Source organism: Aethalodelphis obliquidens, unplaced genomic scaffold, assembly GCF_003676395.1.
Source record: "Aethalodelphis obliquidens isolate GAN/ISIS:26980383/991018 unplaced genomic scaffold, ASM367639v1 scaffold19, whole genome shotgun sequence".
Taxonomy (NCBI): domain Eukaryota; kingdom Metazoa; phylum Chordata; class Mammalia; order Artiodactyla; family Delphinidae; genus Aethalodelphis; species Aethalodelphis obliquidens.
This window is the reverse complement of record NW_020837963.1, coordinates 24359820-24383934: the sequence shown is the minus strand read 5'-3', so window position 1 is coordinate 24383934 and position 24115 is coordinate 24359820. Positions and strand designations below refer to the sequence as shown.

At 37.3% G+C, this 24115-nt stretch overlaps 1 protein-coding gene across 2 annotated transcripts in view; it reads left to right on the top strand.

The window, feature by feature from the left end:
* The window catches only part of NETO1 (neuropilin and tolloid like 1), a 91785-nt gene that overhangs the window by 38756 nt on the left and 28914 nt on the right, over positions 1-24115 (top strand). For both annotated transcript variants that reach the window (XM_027118863.1, XM_027118864.1), the window contains exons 5-7: positions 13682-13723; positions 13842-13969; positions 22881-23109. In XM_027118863.1, coding sequence (XP_026974664.1) covers positions 13682-13723; positions 13842-13969; positions 22881-23109 — 399 coding nt within the window. The remainder of the gene's footprint in view (positions 1-13681; positions 13724-13841; positions 13970-22880; positions 23110-24115) is intronic.

The following is a 24115-nucleotide window of genomic DNA, read 5'->3' as shown; positions in this document are numbered from 1 at the left end:
TGTGTGTGTGTGTGTGTGTGTGTGTGTGTGTGTGTGTGTGTGTGTGTATTTACTTATTTTAATGCCTCGTGTTTAATTCTAAAATCTGAGAATACTAGGCTACTTAAAGTCTTCTTTTCTAAAGAATAGTCTTAAAATGGTAAAGGGAATATTTTGTTCTGAAAGCAAAACCATATATTCTTATTTTGAGGAAGAACTACACGAGAAGCTTCTACACGTTTTCCACTCTATGGCAACCGAAGACTAATATTATTTAAGACAAAAAAAAAATCGACAGGTCTGTGTGCAAGATAACCGCAGTTATCTCAGGGCTCACCTGGATGAGGATGCACTAGCTCATCCACACAGCTCTAAACAAGGCTCACTCCTCACTGGCCGTGTGGGTTTCTCTGTGCATTTCTCCATTGGGTAGTTCATAGTAAGTTTGTTTATGGGGTTTTTAATTTCAGTTATTGTGATTTTCTTTTCTAAATTGATGTGGTTGTTTTTCAAAAATGTTGGGCTCTTTTTGATAACTAGTCCCTGCAGGTATTTTCAATCTTGTTAATAATTTCTTTACAATATATTTTCATGGTTTTATCTACACACTTCCTGAATTTCTTCTTATTGAACATTGGTAAATTCTCCAGCTATATTCCTGCCTCTTATTTTCCAGGGACATGCTCTAGTTCTCATATCCTGAAAATTGTTAAAGAAGAACATACTTATTCCCTGGATGCTGTTCCTTTTGCCACAGACTTTGGCAAGATATCCCTTCATCTTCATCATGTTTCTCAAACTCTTCTCGAACCTTTTTTGGGTATATCTTCATAAAGAAATCTTCCCGTGCTCATTTGTTTCTCTTTTTTGTACTTTCTTTGAATTTTTTCCTAGTGCCTTTCATTTGTCCCTGCGCTGTGGTAACCAAGTGGCCAGCAGTGACTTAGCTATGCATGCGTCCCCCAGAGGAGGAAGTCTTCATAAGTCTTGATTGGTGGCATTCCTGGTGATTCCTGGTATTGTAGAATGGGAATTCTAGGGCTCTGTGGGAGAAGTGGGGCTTCTCAGAGTGGTAAACCTACATTTACTTCATACCCCCTGGTGTAGGACCTCCTGGTGAGGGCCACGTGTTAAGTGGACCCTTAGCCCACTCTCATTTTATTCTCCTCACCTGCTGGTTCACCTCTAAATTCAAGTTCTCCTGGGCCATAAAGTTTATAACAAATAATGGGAATTAATTATAGCAGGAGTGATTTTCTTCAGATTAACTCATTGTGGGCAGTTTGTCCTGAAGAGTACTATACACTGCTAATTTCAGGTCTTACATTAGGTCTTTGATCCATTTTGAGTTGATTTTTGTATATGTTGTTAGGTTAAGGGTCAGACTGTATTATTTTGCATGTGGATATACAGTTTTCCCAGCACTGTTTGTTGAAAAGATGGTCCTTTCGCCTTCAAATGTCTTGGCACTCTTGTCAAAAATCATTTGACCACATACGGGAGGACTTACTTCTGCATTTTACATCAGTTCAGCTCAAAAATTATATGCAAAGCACTGGATAAAGGAGGGACCAAGGCAGAGGCTGGCTGAGATTCTGATGCCCTAAGCCTTAGGGCTAAGGTGATAAGAGTTGGGACTGAGATCATAGCAGGCTAGAAAAGGAGGTTGGTAGTGAGAGATTTTACAAAAATAATTGAAAGCTCTTGGTATCTTGCTGATGAAAGAACAGTGTGAAAGAGTCAAGTTAATTTTGTTTTTGAAGTTTTCAGCTCAAAGAATCATGAGAAGGCTAATGATTGATAAAATGAAAAGTCTAAGGGAATAAAGCTAATGGGATCTCATCACTTGTACTCTCTGACTAAACAGGAGAGACCTAATTCTCTCCTTCCAACCTAAAATTTATTATTGATTTATACTGCTATAGACCATTACTTTGGGAGAACCATGGATTATTTTCACACCTCCTAATGAAATAACTTTAGGTGCCCTTATGCTTGAAAGAAACAGGAGCAAAGGGAATGCAGAGTTAGCAACTGTCTCAATAAAGAGCTGGGTCTTAAACTGTAGTCTAAAGGCAAACAAACTATTTCAGTTTTTATAATGCAACACTTTTCACAATTACACAAACGTTTTTAAAATACCAGTGGAAAGAAATATCCGTATAGCATTATTAAAAATTCTAAGACATATTTCAATGAACACTTCAAATTGTGCTTGATATAGGCTGAAAATGAACTTAATTCTTACAATCTTTAGGAAATGATAGATTTGGGGGCCGAATGGACCCTGAGAGTCCAGCTCTGCCTGGGGCTCTAGCATCTATAATTCTCCCCAAGATGGAGGTTACACTTTTGAGAAATAACTCTTTCTCAGAGAGGGAGGGGTTTAGGGAGCACTAGTCTAACTTTCTTAACAAGTGGTTCAAAACTAAGTACCCAGCTCTGATCACCTGTATTCTCAAGTGAAATACTCATTAAAAACACTGGTTTCAGACACTCATTGAAACCTGCAGAATCACTGTGATATTGGGGACATGTGTACCAGGGGGATGAAAAGAGATGTGAGAAATGGAGATGGAAAGATTATGAATTTTTTGTAACTGTTTAATTCCCCTAGACTTAAAATGGACCATGTTACTTGCTAGTGGAGAATGCCAAAAAGTGATGATCTTTTCAGTTTCCAGATAGTTGCATACACCTAGGAGTAGACCTCTGAAACTGCCACTTGCGATATTAGACACACTGCTTTCTTACATGGCTTCATACATATTTAGATCAGCTCAATTTTACTGTTATCTAAAATTTGGATATAATTTTTGAGCTAAATTGACATACAAGGGCTTTTTGTACCTAGTCTATGTTGTTATATATTAAGGGGAAAATGGATATCTGGAAATTTACCAGGTATCCAGCATTATTTGGATGTTTATAAAAATTCAGTAAGAATTATGTTATGACTTTTCTGCAGAAATTTTCCAGGCATTTGAGACAGTGAGATGAACTTCCCAAAGTTAAATACTTTCTAATAGAAATAATTGCAGTGTGAAGAATATACAATGAAGCTACAACAACGGTATTTAATTTGTAAATAATGGTTTTAGAACCACAATAATATTTTAGGTATATAAAAATAATATTTCAGGTATTTCTCATCCATTTTTCACCCAGGAGCTAAAATTCTGAACTGTACATGGACAAGATAACTTATATTTACACATCACCTTATACTTTAGGAAATCTGTATCCTATCCATTATCTAGTTGATATTTGTGTGTCCTCTGCTTTGGACCAAGCCCAGTTGATATTTTTATCCTAATCTCTTAGAAAGAAGCCTTATTGTTGTTACATAATACAAGTTCAACATCATCAAACTTTCTGGCGAATTCTTCTTGATGAAATTAATATTTACCCTACCTTTTGATTTTATATTTTGAGTTTTAAGTCCATTTTGTTTAATAGGATATCAGTATAGTTTTCCATTTTTTTATTATTTGACCGGCATATCATTTTGTGCCCTTCTAATCTCAATCTTTCCACATCACCACGCATTGCCCATGGCTTTTATATAAAAGTGTGTGGCCAGGTTTGGGGATTTGAAGAGCAGAAGGATAGCTAGAACTCAAAGATACTGACCTTGGTGAAAGGAGATGAGGGTTGTGACTTAAAAATGAGAACACACTTACGTTTAAAGACACGACAAGGTAACTTCAGCGCCTTGTCCAGACTGGCAGAAATTCAGCCTGTTCAGGTCTTTCCATGGGCTTCTCCGGGATTAATCAGGAGGCGCCTCCTGTGTGCTCCCACACCAATCGATTGCCAACGCCAGCTCTTGGCTTTTCCCATTTGCTCTTCTATTCTAGTCCCGTTATGGCTCTACCTGCCCATGGGCACTGCTAGTGCCTGGTATAAACACTCTAGTGTCCTTGCCAGGGGCACCCACAGAGGACACTCCCAACGTTTCCAGTTAGAGGCTCTTCCAGTTCTATGTAGAAGGGGCTGAGGCTCATCAAATTGACTGGAAGCACAAAAAAATCTTGCCTTGAAGCTAAATTTGCTTGGCTTGCACCAACTTATGTGTCCGTAGTATATTTACTTAGCTGTAACTTATAAGGCTTTCTCAGGATATTTGCATTTATATTTTTAAATAAAATTGAGAGAATGTAATACTTTAATAAAATATTTTAATTTTTTCATTTTCAGTGATGTAATTATTTAGCATACAGTGACTTAAGTGGGATGAAAGATACTGATGTAGGATAATGCCATTCCTCACCACGCACACACACAACTTGCGGTGCCCCCCCTCCCCGTGCTTTCAATTCTTGGCATATCAGAGCCAGGAGGATTCTGTTCCTCTGCAGCCATGTGCTACACGTGCTGGCTCAGGTTCCAAAACAATTAGTTATTCCCAGACTCTCAAATTGCTCTCATGAAGTAATTTCCTGTTCTGACTCTTCTAGGCATAAAACCTCAGGTCCAGTTTCATACTACCTGCCAAAATATTTACCCTAAGCCCTTCTATGGTCAATGTTCCACCCTTCCTCCTGATTGCCAGACGATACTTGCTGTGCATGTCAAAAAACGTGAACAGGTAATTGAGAAGGGAGTAAATGGGAAGTAATGGATAGAGAGAGGAGGACATTGGAGGTGTTTTAGTCACTAACAGTGCTGGCACCGCAGCTGTGCTGGCAAGAAATGTCCATTAAGTCAGTTCTAGTGAAGAAGGTGGTTCAGAAGATGGACTCATTTATTTGTGGTTTCACGTGATTTAGGAAGTCCTTATGAAGCTGGATCTGGCCTCTGTACCATGACACCGAATTAAATCTTGGAGACAGAGTTTTGGGTGAAATAGAAAAGAATAGCTTTATTGCTTTGAAAGGCAAAGGGGGCCACAGCAGGCTCACGCCCTCCAAACTGCGTGTCCCGACCTGGAGGGGGTAGTGAGAAGCTTTAGAGGAATGGTTCAAAGAGGGCGTGGTCAGCTCGTGGACATTGTTCTGATTGGTTGGTGGTGAGGTAATGGGGAGTCAGCATCATCAGCCTTGTGCTTCCAACTGTCTGGGGTCTACAGGCTTGCGGGCAGCATACCGTTAACTCCTCCCACGTGGCAGGGGTTTCTGTATCTGCAAAACAACTCAAAGATATTGGTCTGTGTATCCCTTTTTAGGGGGAACCAGGACCCTGCCCCAAGGCTGCACTATTTTTTCTTTGACTGTTCCTCCCTGGTCTCTGCATCCCCTCCCTTCCTTAATTAGCAACTGTTTGGACCTGCTCCTTGGAACTCAGGGAAGGTCAGGGAGGCTGAATGAAGCCCATTTCTGTAATCCAGAAATGGGGGACACAGAAAGGCTTTTGTGCCCAGGAGATCCCGCTCAGTATCACTTACTGGATGAATGAATAAGGGCATTCTGAGAGAATTTGGTGGCAGGGGAGCGGTTTTCTAATAATCAAGAACTTCCCTGGTTTCCTTTGAACAGAAAATGTAATATATTCTCTGATAGCTAATTCAAATATACAAACACTAGTTTTGGATGATCTAGTTTTTTAAAAATTGTCTTTATTATTCTTTTGGTCTTCTGATGATTTCTTCTTCCCTCCTGCCCTCAAGGTTTTTCTCTATTCTGTATAGTAGATACGTATTTTCTGCATAGAATAATAGTATTGCCTTGTGACTATCAAGAACAAACATTGTAAAAGCCTATTTAATACGAACACAAGCAAAGTCCAGCACCAGCATCTGTGCATTCATCTCATAAGAAAGAATATATTTTCTCAATATATTTAGAATTATGAATACAAGTATCTTGAGGAAACATAATCTATTTCAGCTAAGTAAATAAAATAAGGAAGCAATACGTCTCTACAGGCCATGCAAATGTCAATAATATTTTATGGGGCTTGCAAGCTTCCCTCCTAAAATTCTCATAAGTTTTGATTTCTAAAACTCGTATATGAATAAATTTTATGTTAAACTAGAAAAAAGAAGTCATGGTATGTAAACTCTATGCCAACATTAAGACCCTTAGGGAGGCAAACTCAGTATGAAGCTGTAATTGTCATAGATATCAGTAATCCTTTAAAAGAGGCTTAAAATAATTGTGCTATGAATTTTGTACTAGAAAGGTGTTTCTTCTAGAGAAGAGTGAAATAAATTGGATTAGTAACATACTATGATGCTGCAAGCTATCTTAGTACTGCGCTGTCAAGTCTTTGTTTTTGTTTTTTTGCAATCAATTTTTCAAACAGCATCTTAAATTCAGTTAACCAATTTCCAAAACCACAAACAGTGCTTTTCAATCTTGACTAGGAAGCAAGGTGTCGACAGTGATGGACTGAAGGCAGGTAAAATAGGACAGGAAAGTACCCATTGAAGTGGACAGTTAGTTTTGATGCAAAAGCTGATTTAATAAAGATACACGTACAGACATTACAGGATTTCAAAAGTAAGCAGAGATGAGAAGTGGAGACGTTAGGAGCTCATGACATAATTCAGGATGTGTGAGATGGTGGAAATTTGATGAAAATATTGATTATCTTTCTCTAAGACTAGCCCGTCAGGTGGTTGAGCTGTGCATTGCAAACATATTAAAGTATCACAGTTGATTTCTATAATCAGAGGGTTTTGCAGGTATAGTTACATGGCCACATCAGGCAATTACATTTTCCCATAACTGTTCTAGCAACGCTACTGTGCTCTGTGGTATAACGACACACTTGTGCTATAAAAGCCTAAACCAGGGGGCTTCCCTGGTGGCGCAGTGGTTGAGAGTCCACCTGCCGATGCAGGAGACACGGGTTCATGCCGCGGAGCGTCTGGGCCCGTGAGCCATGGCCGCTGAGCCTGCACGTCCGGAGCCTGTGCTCCGCAACGGGAGAGGCCACAACAGTGAGAGGCCCGCGTACCGCAAAAAAAAAAAAAAAAAAAAAGCCTAAACCAGCATCTTGATTTTAGCTAAGAAAAATATGTTTCAGAAATACTTAGTGATTTGTTCAAAGTTTTAGGTTTTGGACCAGAGCAAGTTTATTTTCCTAAAGTTGTTGAACCCCCGTTTTGTTCATTTGTAAAATGAAGATGCCTCTGATTTTGATTTAGTCATAATCTAATCAGATAAACAATAATTTACTGAAAGTCCAACTACAATGTGGCTAGCATTGTGGAAATTTCCTTGGAATATAAAATAAATGAATTGCACAGTCCTGAGTTAATAAATTGTAAGTTAGATTTTTGTTGGGAGAAGGCATTTACCCATAATTCAAAGATGGCGTTCATTCAGGCAGAAGTTCTGAAATATTTTGGTCTCAAAAGCCCTATCTTCTTCTTCTTTTTTTTTTTTTTCGGTACGCGGGCCTCTCACTGTTGTGGCCTCTCCCGTTGCGGAGCACAGGCTCCGGACGCGCAGGCTCAGCGGCCATGGCTCACGGGCCCAGCCGCTCCGCGGCACGTGGGATCTTCCCGGACCGGGTCACGAACCCGTGTCCCCTGCGTCGGCAGGCGGGCTCGCAACCACTGCGCCACCAGGGAAGCCCAGCCCTATCTTCTTTTAAAAAATACTGAAGACCTCAAAATGCTTCAGCTTATTTAGCTGTATCATTCAATATTTATCATATTAGACATTTAAACTGATAAAATTTTAAATAGCTATTTATTAATTCATAGAAAAATTACCCTGAAAACCAATTATGTGTTAACATAAAGCATACTTAAAAAAACTGATTAAAGTGAACATATCTATTAATAAATATTAAAATAACAATTAGGGGAATTACATTGTTTCACATTTTTGTAAATCTAATGTCTAGTTTATTAGGGGACAGCTGGATTCTCACATGTGCCTCTGCATTACATCTTTGCAGTGTGTTCTTATGGTTGAAGTATATGAAGAAAATTCAGCCTCACAGAGAAATATAGTTGGAAAAGGGAAGAGTGTTTTCATAGCCTTTTCAGATGGATACTAGCGCAAACTTCAAAAAGTGATAGTTTCTTAAAGGTTACTTGCAATGGGGAATGTGAAACTATATCAATGGAGTTTTTGTATTCTGTTAACATTAACATCTATTAATGTATTTTGCTCTTCAAATGCCTCTTTTACCCATGCATAGTTATTTAACACCAAACATCACTAGATGACAGTTACTGGATCACGGGTATATGCTGCTCTTCCAAATACGAACATATTTCATTATTCAATGTCAAAAAGCACACTTGTTCACATAAACAACAATCACATTGAAAAATTATTTAAGTATGAGGAACTGTCAGATACACAGTGATGGATACATTTTTGTTTGATCGGAGGTGGAATTTTATCTTTGGCAGCAAATATTTTCAATTTGTTTTCCTTAAAGTCAAAAGATTCACTATGTTCTTCCTGCAGAAAAGTCAGCAGATTCACTGCGTTCTTCCTGCGGAAAAGATATGTATTCAAAATGTTACATTTTTAAAAATTAGCAATTTTGAGCGCCTCATCAAGGAGACTTTAAAGGAAAATTGTTTTTTTTACCCCCGAGAATGCATGGAGATGAATTATACAATGACTACTAACAGCTGAGGTTTGGTGCCATTGTCTTGATTCGGGATAAAGCATCAGCAGTTTTATTCACCACTGCCTTTGCACTATCAATGCAACTGTCAACACAGATGTTTCAGTATGTCATAAGATTTAAAAGTCATCCAACATTTGGATATTTCAGTACTTCTTGCATTTGTTGCCAAGCATTCGCATGAAAGAAGATCTGTGATGATTGGTCCATGCTGACACTGAACGAATTCAAGGAAAATAAGCAAGCTTAGCCATGTCTGTACATCTGTCTATCTGTTAGACAAAAGTGAGGTTCTGTAGAAAGATATTAACTCTGTTTCCTTGTTTAAAGCTAAAACTTTCTATCAGCAAGTTACTATATGGTTGGAAAGCAACGGTGTCCTGGGTTTGTCTTTTTTTTTTTAAACTACTTTTCAACCAGTAGACATTCAGCAATGGCAGCTGACTAAAGGCATTGCTTTATTAGTTTCTCAGGTCTTATGTGTGCTTCTCCAGCCAATACAATAACCTACTTTGTAACATGTTTCAGTGACTGTCATTTTTAATTTGAAAAGTGTAACAGATGACTTTTAGCTTTTGATTTTGTTTTGTTTTGCAATATTATTTTTTGTTTATTCAAAATTTTCCCAGTTAAATAGTTATATGTAATAACTATATAATTATATAACATTATCTCATATACTTTTACAACTATTATATTAACATGTGTTATTTCGCCATAAAATAAAAAAAATTATTTTTTTTTAATATTTAAAGACTCATTGTAGACCTTTATTAGGAAAATTAGAAGACTTGCTTTCTCAACCCAACTGCACAGTTTAACATCTAACGATGCTGAAAAAGAAATTGGAATAACAGAGTTCTCTGACTCATGGAAGTGAAGGATCTACTCCAAAGAAAATGAACTAAACTCTAAATAAGAAACAAAAGTATAATGAAATCTGTTCTTTCCCAGGCTTCAGAGATGTTAACATTTAACTGACTGTTATGCAATAGGACATTTTTGAATGGTATTATTGCATTTGTTCGGTTGTGGCATAATTTTGAGGTCGATCATTAAAGAAAAAGAACTGAATTTTTCAACCATAAATGTGATGAACTCTTTAAAATCCGAAAATTAGCTGTTATAGCTTTCAAACTAGATATGCAAAAGCCACCAAAGCATCTTACAAGGTAAATTGTCACAGTGGCTGGAGAGGACACGCAATACTGAGAGTTTTAGCTTTTAAAGAGCATATTAACGTCTACATTTAAAATATTCAATACTTCCCAAACAATTATTTGTCTCAAAATAATGTTGGCGATCAAACTGTCACAATAAAACTACCAGAAAGTATTTTTCTTCCTAAATCACAATAGGGCAAATTATTGACATCAACGAGGCTGAAGGAAAGATAGCTTTTGTCTTCTTTTCATTTCTTATGCGAAGCTTTTTCATTTGATTCAGAGTAGATTTCTCCTTTCCATAAATAAGAGACCGCTTTGAAATATCAGTTTCATTCTTTTCTCCAACTTTGGATATAGACAGTGTAATGGTGATGGAGAAAATGAGGCTTAGTCTCCTCCATCTCTGACAAATGTCCATCCTTCACAGTAAGAAACCTATATTATAAATATATTTTATTTCATGGGAAATACTGTTAAATTTCATAATACTTACACTTTTATCTATGTGTGTGTATTTATAAAATAGGACAGAGAAATGTACTAACTCTAGCTGTGCTTCCATGTAGGCTCAAGACAAAATTCAAGATTTCAAAACTAGAACGTATTGGACAAAAATGGGGTTACAGGGATTATAGCAGGGAAAATTAAAGATAACATGTCATTTTAGTAGGATTATGAAACACTTTAGCCTTTGGGTCTCATGAAAGGGTCTCATGGACCCTAGGGGCCCTTGACCATAACTTCAGCCTTGAACAACGCTGGGTTAGGGGAATAATAGCTGTAATAACAACAACAAACAATCTAAAACCTCAGTAATTTCACATTATTAAAGTTTACTACTGCTTGCTCATTCAGCCTAATCAGGAAAAGGCTGTACTCCACACATTCATTTAGGAATTGGAGCTGATGGGGTTCTACGTTGTCAATGTCTGCCTTCTGAGGCTGACCAGGGGAGAAAGTGGGAGTGGATAATTTTTTCAAGAAGTTTTTATGAGCCCAGCCTTCAAGTAAACTTCAACGCTTTGTCCACGTTTCATTAGACATGGTATCCTCAGTTGCAAGGGAGGCTGGAAACATAGTCAGCTGTGTGCCAGGAAGAAAAAGATGCAGGTTTAGTAAATAGGAGGTCAGTCTTGAATATAGCACCTAATTTGATAGATCTCCTGTGAGAGCCTCTGAATTGGAAAAGTGTAGGTATAAAGCATTGTACATATGTCAACAATATAAGAAAATCACGTCGGTGTAATGTAATTTCAATAACATTCAATAACATTTATTGTGCATGCATTATGTCCAAGCAGTGTCCTTGGTCCTGGATAAAGGGAGGAAGAATAGACGTAAAGGCCCTTGTAGAGCGTACTTCCTTATATGGGAGTAGGTGGTCAATAAAAAGCTAACAACTGGCAAAATAATTGTGATAAAAGAAACCACGAAGGGAGAAAAGAAAGTGGGAGTCAAAGAAAATGGGAGTCAATGACCCTTGGAGAGGGTGATCCAGAAGACCTTTCCTCAGAGATATTTGAGCCAAGAACTGAAGGATGAGAAGGATTCACAGGTGCAGAGCCCTGGGGAGAGATACTGAAGACAGAGAAAAGAGCAAGGTCAAATTGCGGAGGATGAGAACAGCCTAGAACGTTGTAGAAATAGAAAGGGTCCATGTGTTTTGAGAGGAAAGAGCAGAGGTTAGCAGTCTAGGGTATGTTGGCCCAGGTGGTCTGGGGCAGGAACACACAGGACTTTATAGTCCATTACAGAGAGTTGTGGCTTTAACTTAAGGGCAATGGAAAGCCAGGTGCATTTCATGATTTGATTTGTATTTCTCGAAGTTTATTCAGGTTGCTTAGTGGAGAATAGATTTGGGGAGCTGTAGAGTAGTAGATGACTATTAAGTCCAAGGTCATTGTGCTTCTGCATAATAATGTATGTCATTGCCCTGGACACCCTGAAGCAATAAGTCAATCTCAATATTCTTAAATTCAGTGTAGGCTGTTTTTAAAAATTATGTCGTTTATTTTCTGATATTTATTTTACAGCTCGTAGGGGCCATGTGTTATCGTGATTGTGGTATTACTGGTGCCCAATTCAAATGGAATTGCAGAAATGATTTTTTCCTAAAGATTTTTTTGTAAACAATCAGTGCTCTCACCATTAATACAACGACAAAAATACATTTTCAATTCTCAGAACTGGAATTTCTCTCAACGTTGTCTAGCATGAGTTATAAAAATGACAAATCTTCGCCTTCAAGCTAGAGAAGAAAATACTAACTACAGTCCCACAAGAATCATAGCAACAGCCATGCAAGGCTGAAGCGTTCTCATCAAAAAGGAGATAGAGAGTAGCAATGCTGACCATTATGAAAAGTAGTAAAAAGGATATAATAAAGAATCCAGATAACTGAGGTAGGCAAGCTTGGTGGGTGGGTCTCTTCAATACCAATAAAAGTGCTTAACCGTGACAGCCAATCTGAGTAATTCTATACAAAACTGTTCTTTTCTTGTACATAGTAGGTATTACATATACATTTCTTGAAAGAATAACCAAATATCCATTGATTTAGATGAAGGAAAAAAATCTCTGCCAGGAGGAGGCCTGACCCAAGTAGACTATGTTGTCCTCATTTCTGTTTCTTTCATGGATGTTGCATACAGGTATTTCTTTCTGTCTTTCTTTTCCAAAAAAGCAAAAGAACTGTTTTCAAAACAGTTATACAGAGGTATTTGTATCTCAATTCAAAATTTATTACCACTGGTATTCTAATAGTGTCCTGCAATAAAGTGAGTCTAAGTAGGTGATATAACTAAATTGTAGGGGGGCCAATCCAGGACTTTCAGATTCAACAGATCAGCGCACATTGCTGTTTAAAAACAAACACACAAAAAATTCAATATTTTCTTTAGTAGAAAAACCAGAAAAACCTGTAGTGACGATAAGTACCCTAGTAAAATCAGCCTGCGGTTACGGATTTGGTGCGTTCACACGCACAGATGCACTAGGAAGCACACTTAGGTACACACGGACATACACGCACCCATGGTCTTAATATCCAGGACTAATTCTATCCAGAAAGAGCGCTACCCTTTCATATTTCAGCCCTAGGCCATTATTGAGTGGTGTCTTATGAAACATTTCTAACTTTGTAAGATTTTTGATTTATCACTAATACCCTAGTAGCAAAAAGTAATTAAAATTCACAATCATCTTTTATATTGAATACCATGTGTCTCCAAGATAAATCATAGCCTCTGATGCTCTCACCCATAAATAAGAGAAAATCAATTCAAAGTAACTGAGATGCTAGGGATGTGTATTGTTTCAAAAGAGCAAGAAGCCCAGAGAAGTGCAACTCCAGGCAAGGTGAGTACCGTGCCCCTGTGATATTCTTAAGGACTCACGGTTCTCCATGGTTCTATTCTGCTCATCATAGAGTCAGCATTTTCTTACCTTAGCATCTGTCAACATCACAAGTTGCCCACCACACATGGTCCCAAAGGCGCCAACACAAACATGACCACAACTTGAGCTGGGAAAACTGTATGCCTTATGTCTATTTAGTATCAAGGAAAACGTTCTCAGAAGCCCTCAAGTAGGCTCACCTTTATGTTACGCTGGCTGTAATCAGACAAAATAATTGTATCTAGAAGAGATGGAAGTTTACCCAAACCTTGAATTATCTATGGATACATTTTACAAAACCATCTGTTGTCTGATTATAAAGAAAATGAGTAAAATTTTTACTTGGTTATTAGATGAAGTAATGACATGGGGAGGTTTTTTAAAATGGCTTCTTGATAAAAATCCTGTAGTAATAATATTACATTATGTAAATTAACATTTCAGTCTTAACATTATCATGCACTTTTTATTTAATCATTTAATTTCCCCTCGTACGTTTTATAAGGCACATTCCTGAATAATTTAATGGTATCTTACTCAACCTCATTTTAAGTCCTAAATGCAGAATAAGACTAATTGTCTTTTTCTCAATTTTTAAGATCCTGACTTTAAGGACCTTGGAGTTTTGAAACCATTACCAGGTTGGTAAAAGAGATATTTAATACCGTTCAGAGGCCTTTGTTTTCTGCTATGATATATACTTTCGGTTTATTACTCAAGCTCCATTTTTGTATGTTTGTTTGGCATTTCGTTATTTAGTGTGTGAGTTTGAGATGGGCGGCCCTGAAGGCATTGTGGAGTCTATACAAATTATGAAGGAAGGCAAAGCTTCTGCTAGCGAGGCCGTTGATTGCAAGTGGTACATCCGAGCACCTCCACGATCCAAGGTCAGTCTCAAGGTGAAATGCAGGTTTGACAGTTGGCCTGCCAAGTGTCTCCAGCGTGCACTGCTTTGAACCAACTGGACATGCTTCGTTCATTTCAGAGTGCAATCATAAGCTATCATTTTCTTTTAGTTTTGAATTGCAAATCGCCTTCCTCTGTTTAATGTAACTTTCAAGGTCATAAATAATATGGAGAGGATGTTGGAGAGCTCATTGGATAACCTGGATAAGAGACTCTGGGGTAAATTCTACCTCTCTGAAAAGTGCATTGAAATGTCACATATAAGCTATGGTTCTGAGCATAACTTATGTCCTCATTGTCAGTATCTGTAGTTTACTTGCTTTTTAACCTAAAATCATATCTATGGAAGAAATTGTCCAGGGCTCACAAAGTCATGTGTCTCTGGAATATAAAATAAACCTGCAATAGGGCTGAGGGACAGACAGTGGTGATCAGGACCATGAAAAAGAGACAGCAGGTCCTTAACTGCCTGTTAAACTCCTTGATGATCATCATGAGAAAATGTTGGTCCAGCATCACCAAGTTCTCCATTTTCTTCATATTATGCCCAAAATCTAGATTTTATGTTGATGACCTTGATTTTTTTTAATTTTATTTTTTGGCCACGCTGCACAATGTGTGGGATCTTAGATCCCCGACCAGTGATCAAACGCGCATCCCCTGCGGTGGAAGCGTGGAGTCTTAACCACTGGACTGCCAGGGAAGTCCCTGATTACCTTGATTTTTAAATGTTGACGATAAATTTTAAAAGTGGGAAACATTAGACGTATTAAACTAAATATATTGTGGGCCAGATTCAGACTCAGATCACTGTTTTGGAAACACTTGTTTAGAACAACCCCATTCATTCTATTATGGATGTATCTTAAGAAATATTGGGATGAGTAATTTTGTGCCAGTAGCCGTCACAGGTTTAGAGTGTCTGTTATTTGCTTATTCTCCCTTTATTGTCATCCTTCATTTATAGAATATAGTTACAACCAAGCTTTACTGATTTATTAGCTTTGGAGTTGCCCATTTATTGAGGTTGAAACAGTTTGTTATTTAATTAATTGACTTAGTGATGCTATAAACTCTCAAGCACTGTGCTGAGGAAATGAAAAATTACGCTGTCCTCCTGTTTCCAGTTTAATCCGTAGACAACTATGTATCAAAATAATCCATGGAATATGACAAGATCATTATGGTATTTATAAGGTGTAGTAGAGTGAGGGAAAGGACCACATATAGCTGGTGAGGAAAGTCAAGGGTGGAATCTAATTGCATTGCAGGGCGTCCTCTGAATCTTAGTGAGAAATGGTGCTGTCAGGTAGACAATGTGGGAAAGACTCTCCATGTAGAGCGAATAGCATCTGGAAGGTCATAGGATCATAAGAGAGCATGCTTTTTCAGGAATTCAAGGAACGGCATGTGACCAAATGAAAGCAGAACTATGGAGGTGAGTGGTTACGCTGAAGGGCTCTGTCCATTCCCCTGAAGAGCCCAGATTTATCCTGAGTGCATTAGTGATACATGGAAGAGTGTGAAACAGGAAAGTGATGTGATCGGATCTGCATTTTTGAAGAACAGATTTTCCCTGTCTAGAAAAGACAGAGGTGTTAACACCTCAAGCTATAGATACAAAAGAATTTGGTGGCTGGATATTTAGGATGAGGGAAAAATAAAACTCATGTCTGAGGGAGTTGGTATTTCAGGAAGTATTTTTGTCCTTCTTCGCTTGATTGCCCGTGAATATGTCTTTGGGGTTCGCATATAATTTGGAAGTGTGGAACACTTTCCCCAAGCTTCTGGTTATGGAGATTCAGACCATGGTCCAAGTTCCAGCTTTGCCACTGCAGGTCTCTTTGCATCTGAACAAGTCTTTAAAAAGTTAATTGCATTATGAAGAAAGACACAGTGATTCCTCCTTCAAAAAAAATCCAAGGCTACTGGTGACATAAAACCCAACCCACTACAAAGATAATGTGAGAGCTAGATTGCAGTTGATTATGCTCCCTTACATAATCTGTGGGTTCACATGTGCTATTTATTTTCCTTAAACTCTATGAGTGAAAGATTTTATAGATTTTTTTTCAACAGGGAATATTTGAGTCCCACCTCATGGTCATAACTAGCACCTTTGTCACCTCAGTGTCAAAGAGACAGTTTCTATGGCATTGCAAACACACAACCATTTCCTTCCAGCTGGTGAATAGACTGTCTTCTGTACAATTGCAGAACAACAATACCCAGTGTACCTGCCTGTTACAGAATTTGGCATTCTGTGACCCAAAGGGGAAACCGCCTGCAGAGCTGGACAAAGCCGCCTGCAGAGCTGGCTCTATTGTGACAGACTTTCTCTGTTAAATTAAAGGTTAGGGGATAGGAAGTGGCTTTGAATAACTGTTGAGAAAAGCAAGAACTGGAGATGACAGCCTATGTGGGCTTTCTATTTATATGGAGTTCCTAGCAGCCTCGGAGAACAGACTATCAAAGCGCAAGTTAAACCTGAAATGGCTCATGTGAATATTTGAATGATAACTAGTGACGGAAACATATTACACAATGAAAGTGCAAAATAGCTTACTGGGGTTCTATTAAAATTTACATCAAGTGTATATTGCTTCTCAGCCTCTTCACAAACAGAAAATACAATATCTGATATTTCCTTTGTTTGAGAATTGTAATACAGATGATCGCCTTTAATTAGAATGTGATTAACCCAGATTTCTTAGAAACTGGAATACCAGAGCCAGAAAGAAAGTTGGAAATACGTTACTGATGTGTCCTTTAACAGATGAATACGTTGAGTCAGGATAGTGAAGTTGGTTAACGATGGGATGTCGAAATATGCCTCTGTAAGCAACGCTTTGGTTTTCATACAGATTCTAGAGCAAGGGTGGTAGGAGAGTATTATGGTGTCTAGTTCTGGAGCTGGTCCAGTAAAGAATCATTAGAGAAGAATGTTGGATGAGCCCATCGTGGTAACAATGTCAATTTCATGAAGGCTGAGACTTGTTTCTCTCTAGATACCCAGTACCAAGAAAAATCTGTCATTCAGTTAAAACTCATGGAAAAAATAAACTGATGTATACATATCTAGAAAAATGGACATGGTGACAATCTTCAAGCATATGAAGAACTGTTAGGAGACAGAAATAAGAGGACAAGGCTTCATCTGCATGTTTTCAAGTACTGCAATTTATTTGTATGCTTGAATCTAGAGAAATATTCAATATAAAGAAGGTTTTTGTTTTTTATTTTAATAATGGAGATGCCCAAAGATCAAATGAGATTCCATGGGAGGAATCCAAGTAAAATTTGGCAGGGATTTTATATAATAATTAAAAAGTCAAGTAATTTTTTGGCATAGATAATATTAAACTCCTTTTAAGACCCAAACTTGATGAATCTATGATAAGTAACTGCTTAAATATTTGATTAGTTAGTAAAAGGGCTGAAGCCAGTTCTCCATGTCCTGACTCGAAGTCCAGTGTGATGTCACAAAACCACACTATTTGGGGAAATTGTCAAATTTGTTAAGACAAGAAAGTAAATAAATCAAAAGACTTTTAAAAGTGTATACATGAAGATAATTAATGTAATGATTAAGGTCTTGGGAGAATAAAACGAGCTTTTATTAATTACCCATCATTTAAAACTTCAAATTAATTTTTAAATGTTACTTAATTCAAAATACTTTGATAAAAAACAGAAAAACTTGACAAATACAATAAATCAATCTTTTATAGTGAAGTTGAGTTTTCAGCCTCATATGACCTTAGCAAAAAAACACAGTCCAGCTCACCAATATTTCTTTTTTTGTTTGTTTGTTTTTTGCGGTACGCGGGCCTCTCACTGCTGCGGCCTCTCCCGCTGCGGAGCACAGGCTCCAGATGCGCAGGCTCAGCGGCCATGGCTCACGGGCCCAGCCGCTCCGCGGCATGTGGGATCTTCCCAGACCAGGGCACGAACCCGTATCCCCTGCATCGGCAGGCGGACTCTCAACCACTGCGCCACCAGGGAAGCCCATATTTCTAACCTATAGATAATATATGGGCATTGTTTGAAGCTGCTCAGTTCGTGGTAATTTGTTATGGGATCAAGGAGAAAATTAATGCAACAGGCAAAGGGTAGCAACAATAATTGTTGACAATGATAAGTTTAGGGATTCTAAAGATTGAGTCTGCTCTTATTATCTCCAAAATGAAAATAAAAATTGGGTAAACAGATTGAAAATCTTAACTGATTAGATAACTACCAATGTTATGGTTCAACTTTGTTTTTAAATGAAATCTCAGTTTTGTAACATCAGATTTTGGAGGGTTACTCAGATGGACCTGAAATATTTTGATACTTGTCTGTGCATGCCAGAAAACCATTTTAATATGGCTGTATCTGGGTGTGTTGTGTGGGGTGTGTGTTTTTTCAATAGTATGATGTTCTGGTTTTTTCCTCCAAATAAAGTGCTACCCTCTAAATTCATGGGGTATTCTACCTAAAATTATAAGGCCTGGCAAGTCCAGCCACAAATAAAAAGCAACCACAGAAATCCTGGGTTACACGCTTTTTAGAATGTAGCTTTAGTTATCAAAGTGTAAAGCAATATGGAAACCATGGTTAACGTTTTTCAGACTGTGGTGTATTTAATTTGTATTTATCATGGAGAAAACGTTTCTGGCAAATCTTAAATAATTGCGCCAAACAGTGTTTGTATTTTGCATATCATTGTGACATGAGAGGAGAGAGCCGGTTGAATGGTTGGTATTACACATTTGTAAGTATATTAACTTAGTAAATCGTTAGCTAGATTTACTTGCTTTAAGTATACGAAAGGGATTCTGCGGTCTACATTAGTGTGATTTGGAAGACAGATATCACTAGAAATTGTTTATGTGTTCTGAAGCCTCCCACGTCCTATTCAATAAATCATTTTGTCAGCTCCAACTCTTTGTGATTGATTAGAAAGAAGAATGCCTCAAAATGATTCAGGGAGAGGAGATTGTAATCTGACTATTTTACTGGAGTTATATATGATTCTGTTTATCACTTCCTCTTTTCTTCAGCAGAGAGACTAACGCGCTTTCTGTGGTTTTCTACCTTAAGTGAAAACATTGTCATATGGCATTCTTCCCCTTAGTGATATTACGGCACAAGGTTTAAGCGGCTGAGATGTCATCTCAATCCTAATGTAGGGAGGGTTTTTATACGATATATACTATAGCTAGTGTGGGAAAACTGGAGCACTTTTCTGGCTAATGGCATTTGGCTTTTGCAGCAACAGCTCTGTGCCCAGTAAAGCTAACACCCGCTGGAATATTTTATTTCTTTTTTTAAACTATTAAAAAAAATTTTCAACGATTGAATGCTTCAGAAGTGAATATATAAAATCTAGTGACTGTAATCGTTCACTTCCTCTATGAATAGTATCCTGTCTAATAAGAATAGTCTTTCGATACAGAAGGTTCTTAGACTTCAGCCATTGCCCTTCATGTAAGAATGCAAACCATTCACCTCCCGTGGAAGTTCACACTCTCTAGAACTGTCAAATGAGAACACATGGGCCGAATATGCAAATTGTCTTTCTAACTACAGCAGTATTCTTCTATAAGATAATCTTATTTTTAAGGAAAAGTTAAGACAGCCATTTACTTCAGAGAGACACATTTATTTTCTGTGAATGTTATTCATATCTCAATCGTCAATATGTTTCTTAGCCCCTTTAGAAAACTAGAAATGGCTTTGCTTTGCTTGCTTATTTGTCGATTTTGTTGGAGTTTGTTTTTATTCAAGACTATAACATTCTTTCTGGAATATCAGTCTTTGAAAATTTTCAAAAAAATTATATGCAGCTGCAAAGTTTGATACTAAGGAGAAAAGTGTCAGGCATATCTGAGTTCAATACCAATCTATTACTAAAGGGCCTGTGTCACTTTGAGAGAGTTACTTAGCTTTTCTAAACCTTGGTGTGTTTTTTCATTTTAAAATAGTTATTATAATAGTGTGTATTACTGTTGAGAGATTTGAGTGAAATAATGTGTTGGCTCAATGCCAGTACACGACGCAAATACTAAGTATGTTAAGTTGTGTTTCTGAAATAATTGTTCAGACATGTTCGGCCACTGAATCACTCAACCTGCAAATGTCACAGGATCAAATATCTTTCTTTCTTGAATTAGTCAAGTGATTACTTTATTTTTCTTTCTGTGGGGATGGTGTTTGCTTTTTATAGCTTTGTAAGAGCATTGGAGGGAGGGGTTTTCAGTTACCCTACTCAGTGTTTTCTCCTGTTAGTAACTATGTACGTTTACAATTGTAATTGCATATTCTTTTGAGGTCTAATAAACTGTGTTGGAGTCATTGTATAGTATTTGAGAATATAGATATATATTTGATTTTTGTTGCATTTAACAACTTTTTTACTTTCTAAGAATACCTAGATTTTATAGGTATTTACATTTTTTATATTTTTATAGTGTTTTCAATTTGTTTACTTTTATTCAGGATGGGGCTAGTGAAGCGCTCTTTAAAACAAAAGTTTAGGATTTTAATACTACTTAAGGCTTTCACGTTGATTTACTTATTTTCCTTGAGCAAAAGCTATTTTGTCTCCTGTGCTCCAGCTTCCTGGTAAAGGTCATCTAACTACAGACCCAGTTCCTTTTTACAAATCCTTGTGAAAATTTGAAAAACAAACCAGTTAGTAGAAACTTGGAAGGTTTAACATTTTCAGATATGCCTTCCTAGGGTGGACAATTTGGAATTTTCTGGATAATTTTCAGGAATGTAACATTTGGTTGGGAAGAGTGCATCCAAGATGGGCTACATGAGTAATATTTGAACTTTTCATAGAATAAAACAAAGCAATGACGGAGGAATGAAGAACAGGCAGGCTTTCCTAGGCTGTATGTTTTATAAGATCGCAGTAATGGCAGTTAATTTAAAGTCAGTATCAAAGTATTTGGGAATTTTGGGATAGCTTCCAACTGAGATGTTACAGATTGCATATACATGAAAACCTGCTCACCATGCAAAGCATAATGAAACTACAGTGCTTTCCATTGTTTCTTAGTTTTGTCCATTTCCCCCTATGTTTCTCTTTTCCTTCTTCCTCCTGAGAGTTATGTGACGATTTCCTGCCATGGGACTCACATTTTATTTACACTCAATTCCTTATGAGTCTGCAACATATGACGTATATGCTTTTATGTCACAGTTTAGTTATAAATACCTTGTTTTGAAAATGATTGCATGTCATTTTCTACAGCAAATAATAAAATGTCAATTATTCTATGTAATTATCATGACTTATGGCACTCAAAACAAAGTCTGGGGTATAGGTGCCCAATGAATGTGAGACAGATGCTGAAAAAATGAAGTTAATAAAGAAAACAGAATTTCCAGTCAGTAGGTCATTAAACGTACATCTGTGCAAATTTTATGGAGTGAGTGCTTAACATACACAGCACAGGGTGTAACACTGAGACTCAAATAAGTACACCACCACCCCAGCTTTTCAGGAACACACAGTTTAGCAAAAAGTACATATAACCTGTAACTAAAGCTTAAAATATGTTCAGAATACTTTAGCACAAAGGGAGAATCATGCCGCCGTGGTTGGGGAGGGGGAGGGCTGAACATTCTTTTTTTAATATGATTATTATATAAGTTACAGGTGTACAGCATTATAATTTACCACCTGTGTACTCTGCAGAGTGGTCACCACCACAGGTCTAGTTACCATCCATTCCCATACAGTTGACCCCTTTCACCTGTTTTGCCCACCCTCAACTCACTTCCCCTCTGGTAACAACTAATCTGTTTTTTCTGTCTAAGAGTTTGATTTTGTTTGTTTGTTTTATAGATTCCACATATGTGTGAAATCATAGCGTTTGTCTTTCTCCACCCGACTTACTTCATGTAGGCATAATACCTTCAAGGTCCATCCATGTTGTCACAACTGGCAGGATTTTGTTCTTTTTTATGGCTGAGTAGTAATCCATTATACATAAATATTTATCATTGGTTGAATTAATTGTTTGTGATTTTTAATGCATATTTGTGCAGAGTCAAATAATATCTGATGCTCTTAAAACAGTATGTCTGAAGCAGTATAATATTGTGGAAGGATTATGGACTAGAGAGTTGGAAGGAACTTGTGTCTAATTTGCAATTTATACCATCCGAGTCTGCATTTCCTGAACATGACAATAAAATGTGCCACTTTATAGAGCTGTTGGGAGTATTTAACAGTAATCTATAAAGTAGGTTATACATACGGTACTTTTTACTCATTAAGTGTTAATTTAATTTTTATTTACGTGGACTTAAAATGCCTTGACCCTGTTATGGTGAGAATGATCATAGATTAGCTGTGCTTTTAAAAATATTCTGAACCTCAAAAATGAAGCAGCATAGTTATGTGAAATAATCCAAACAAAGTAAAATCAGAGACGGTCTTTTGAAACCATTTCTGGTTTTGTTTGATATTCGTACAAATTATTTATTTCCCTGAATTTTTGGAAGTGGATTGAAGCCACGGATCTATAACAGAAATGTATCAGGAATATTTAAAACACATTTGTGCTGATTAAAATAAAACAGTGTGTAAGTATGAAAACTAATAACTGATTCCAGATAAGTTATGAGAAGAAACAAGGATCATTTGTGTAAAAATACTCAGCTATGGGAAATGGTACATTTACCTAAAGAAAGGACAATAACATTTGAAAACAATTTTAAACACAAGTTGATCTGAGTCATACATCTTTACTTTCCACAGGGAAAAAATAATAAGATTGATTGCAATCAAGACTGTCTTGTGAGACAGAAAGAGAAAGGAAGTTCTGGTGCTTGGTGAACTACTTTCCTATATTCATTCTGGGAAATTATCCTCTCTTCGTTGTTTTACAGATCTACTTACGATTCTTGGACTATGAGATGCAGAATTCAAATGAATGCAAAAGGAATTTTGTGGCGGTGTATGATGGAAGCAGCTCCGTGGAGGATCTGAAAGCCAAGTTCTGCAGCACCGTGGCCAATGACGTCATGCTCCGTACAGGTCTCGGGGTCGTCCGCATGTGGGCGGACGAGGGCAGTCGCAACAGCCGGTTTCAGATGCTCTTCACATCCTTTCAAGAACGTAAGAATCTCTGCACTTCACTGTTTATCCTTCGAATGTGTCAGATGATGCCAATCTCATAAACTGTTGATGGTGTTTTCTTCATGCAGTTTGAGCACAGCAGGCTGCGCCTTAGTAAGTTGTTCACGTCGCTGAGATTCCCTTTCCTTCGCTTTGGTCCAGGGACAGGAGAGTCACCTATGACCTTTTGATTACCTATATCGGCATATGCATCATAGCCTTGGTTAAGACACGTCACACTATTCAATTGGGAAATGATGAACTTTGTTTGTCTTTTGTTTAGCTCTTACCAAGCTGTGGAACTGAGGCAGCAGCTTCCAAATGAAGTTTAAGTCTTAAAAACCTGCATAGAAATATTTGGTAGGTTCTCTTTAGTAAGCTTCTCTTGCCATCCCATTGATTTCAAATAGGTCTGTGACTACAGAGCTCCTATTAAAGTAGGCAAAGGGGAGAATTGCTTGGGAAGAGAGTAAATAGAAAAAGTTCCAGAAAATAGTTTAAACGGCTCAATGGATGACACCCAGAGTTATGGGCAAAGCACAGGAATTTTAGAAAATCCTGTTCTAACAGATAATGAATTATATTAATAGATATATGTTTGAACTGTTCTTTAGAAGCTTTGAATAATTCATGTTTAATAAATTTATACAAATGAAAAATAAACCTAAGAAATTCAGCTTTAAGGAATCAGTCCTTTACCATTTGAAACTATACATTTTTTTAAAACAGAAAAGACAGAATGTTTTCGAAATGTCAAGGATTTCTCAGTGATAGGCAGAGCAATCCCTGTTTTTTCAATTCATAAATGTTAAATGTATTAGACGATTACTTTGTATCATAAATGAATAGTTTGGGCTTTAAGTTGCTCTTTAATTACCCAGTTGGAGAATTCTAGGGCCCCAGAATTACTGAATGTCACTCAGTCTTTCTAAATCTTGATACCATCACAGAGTATGTTAAATCTCCCACCCAAGATTATTGCAGATTTCAACAGCACGTTGCTATC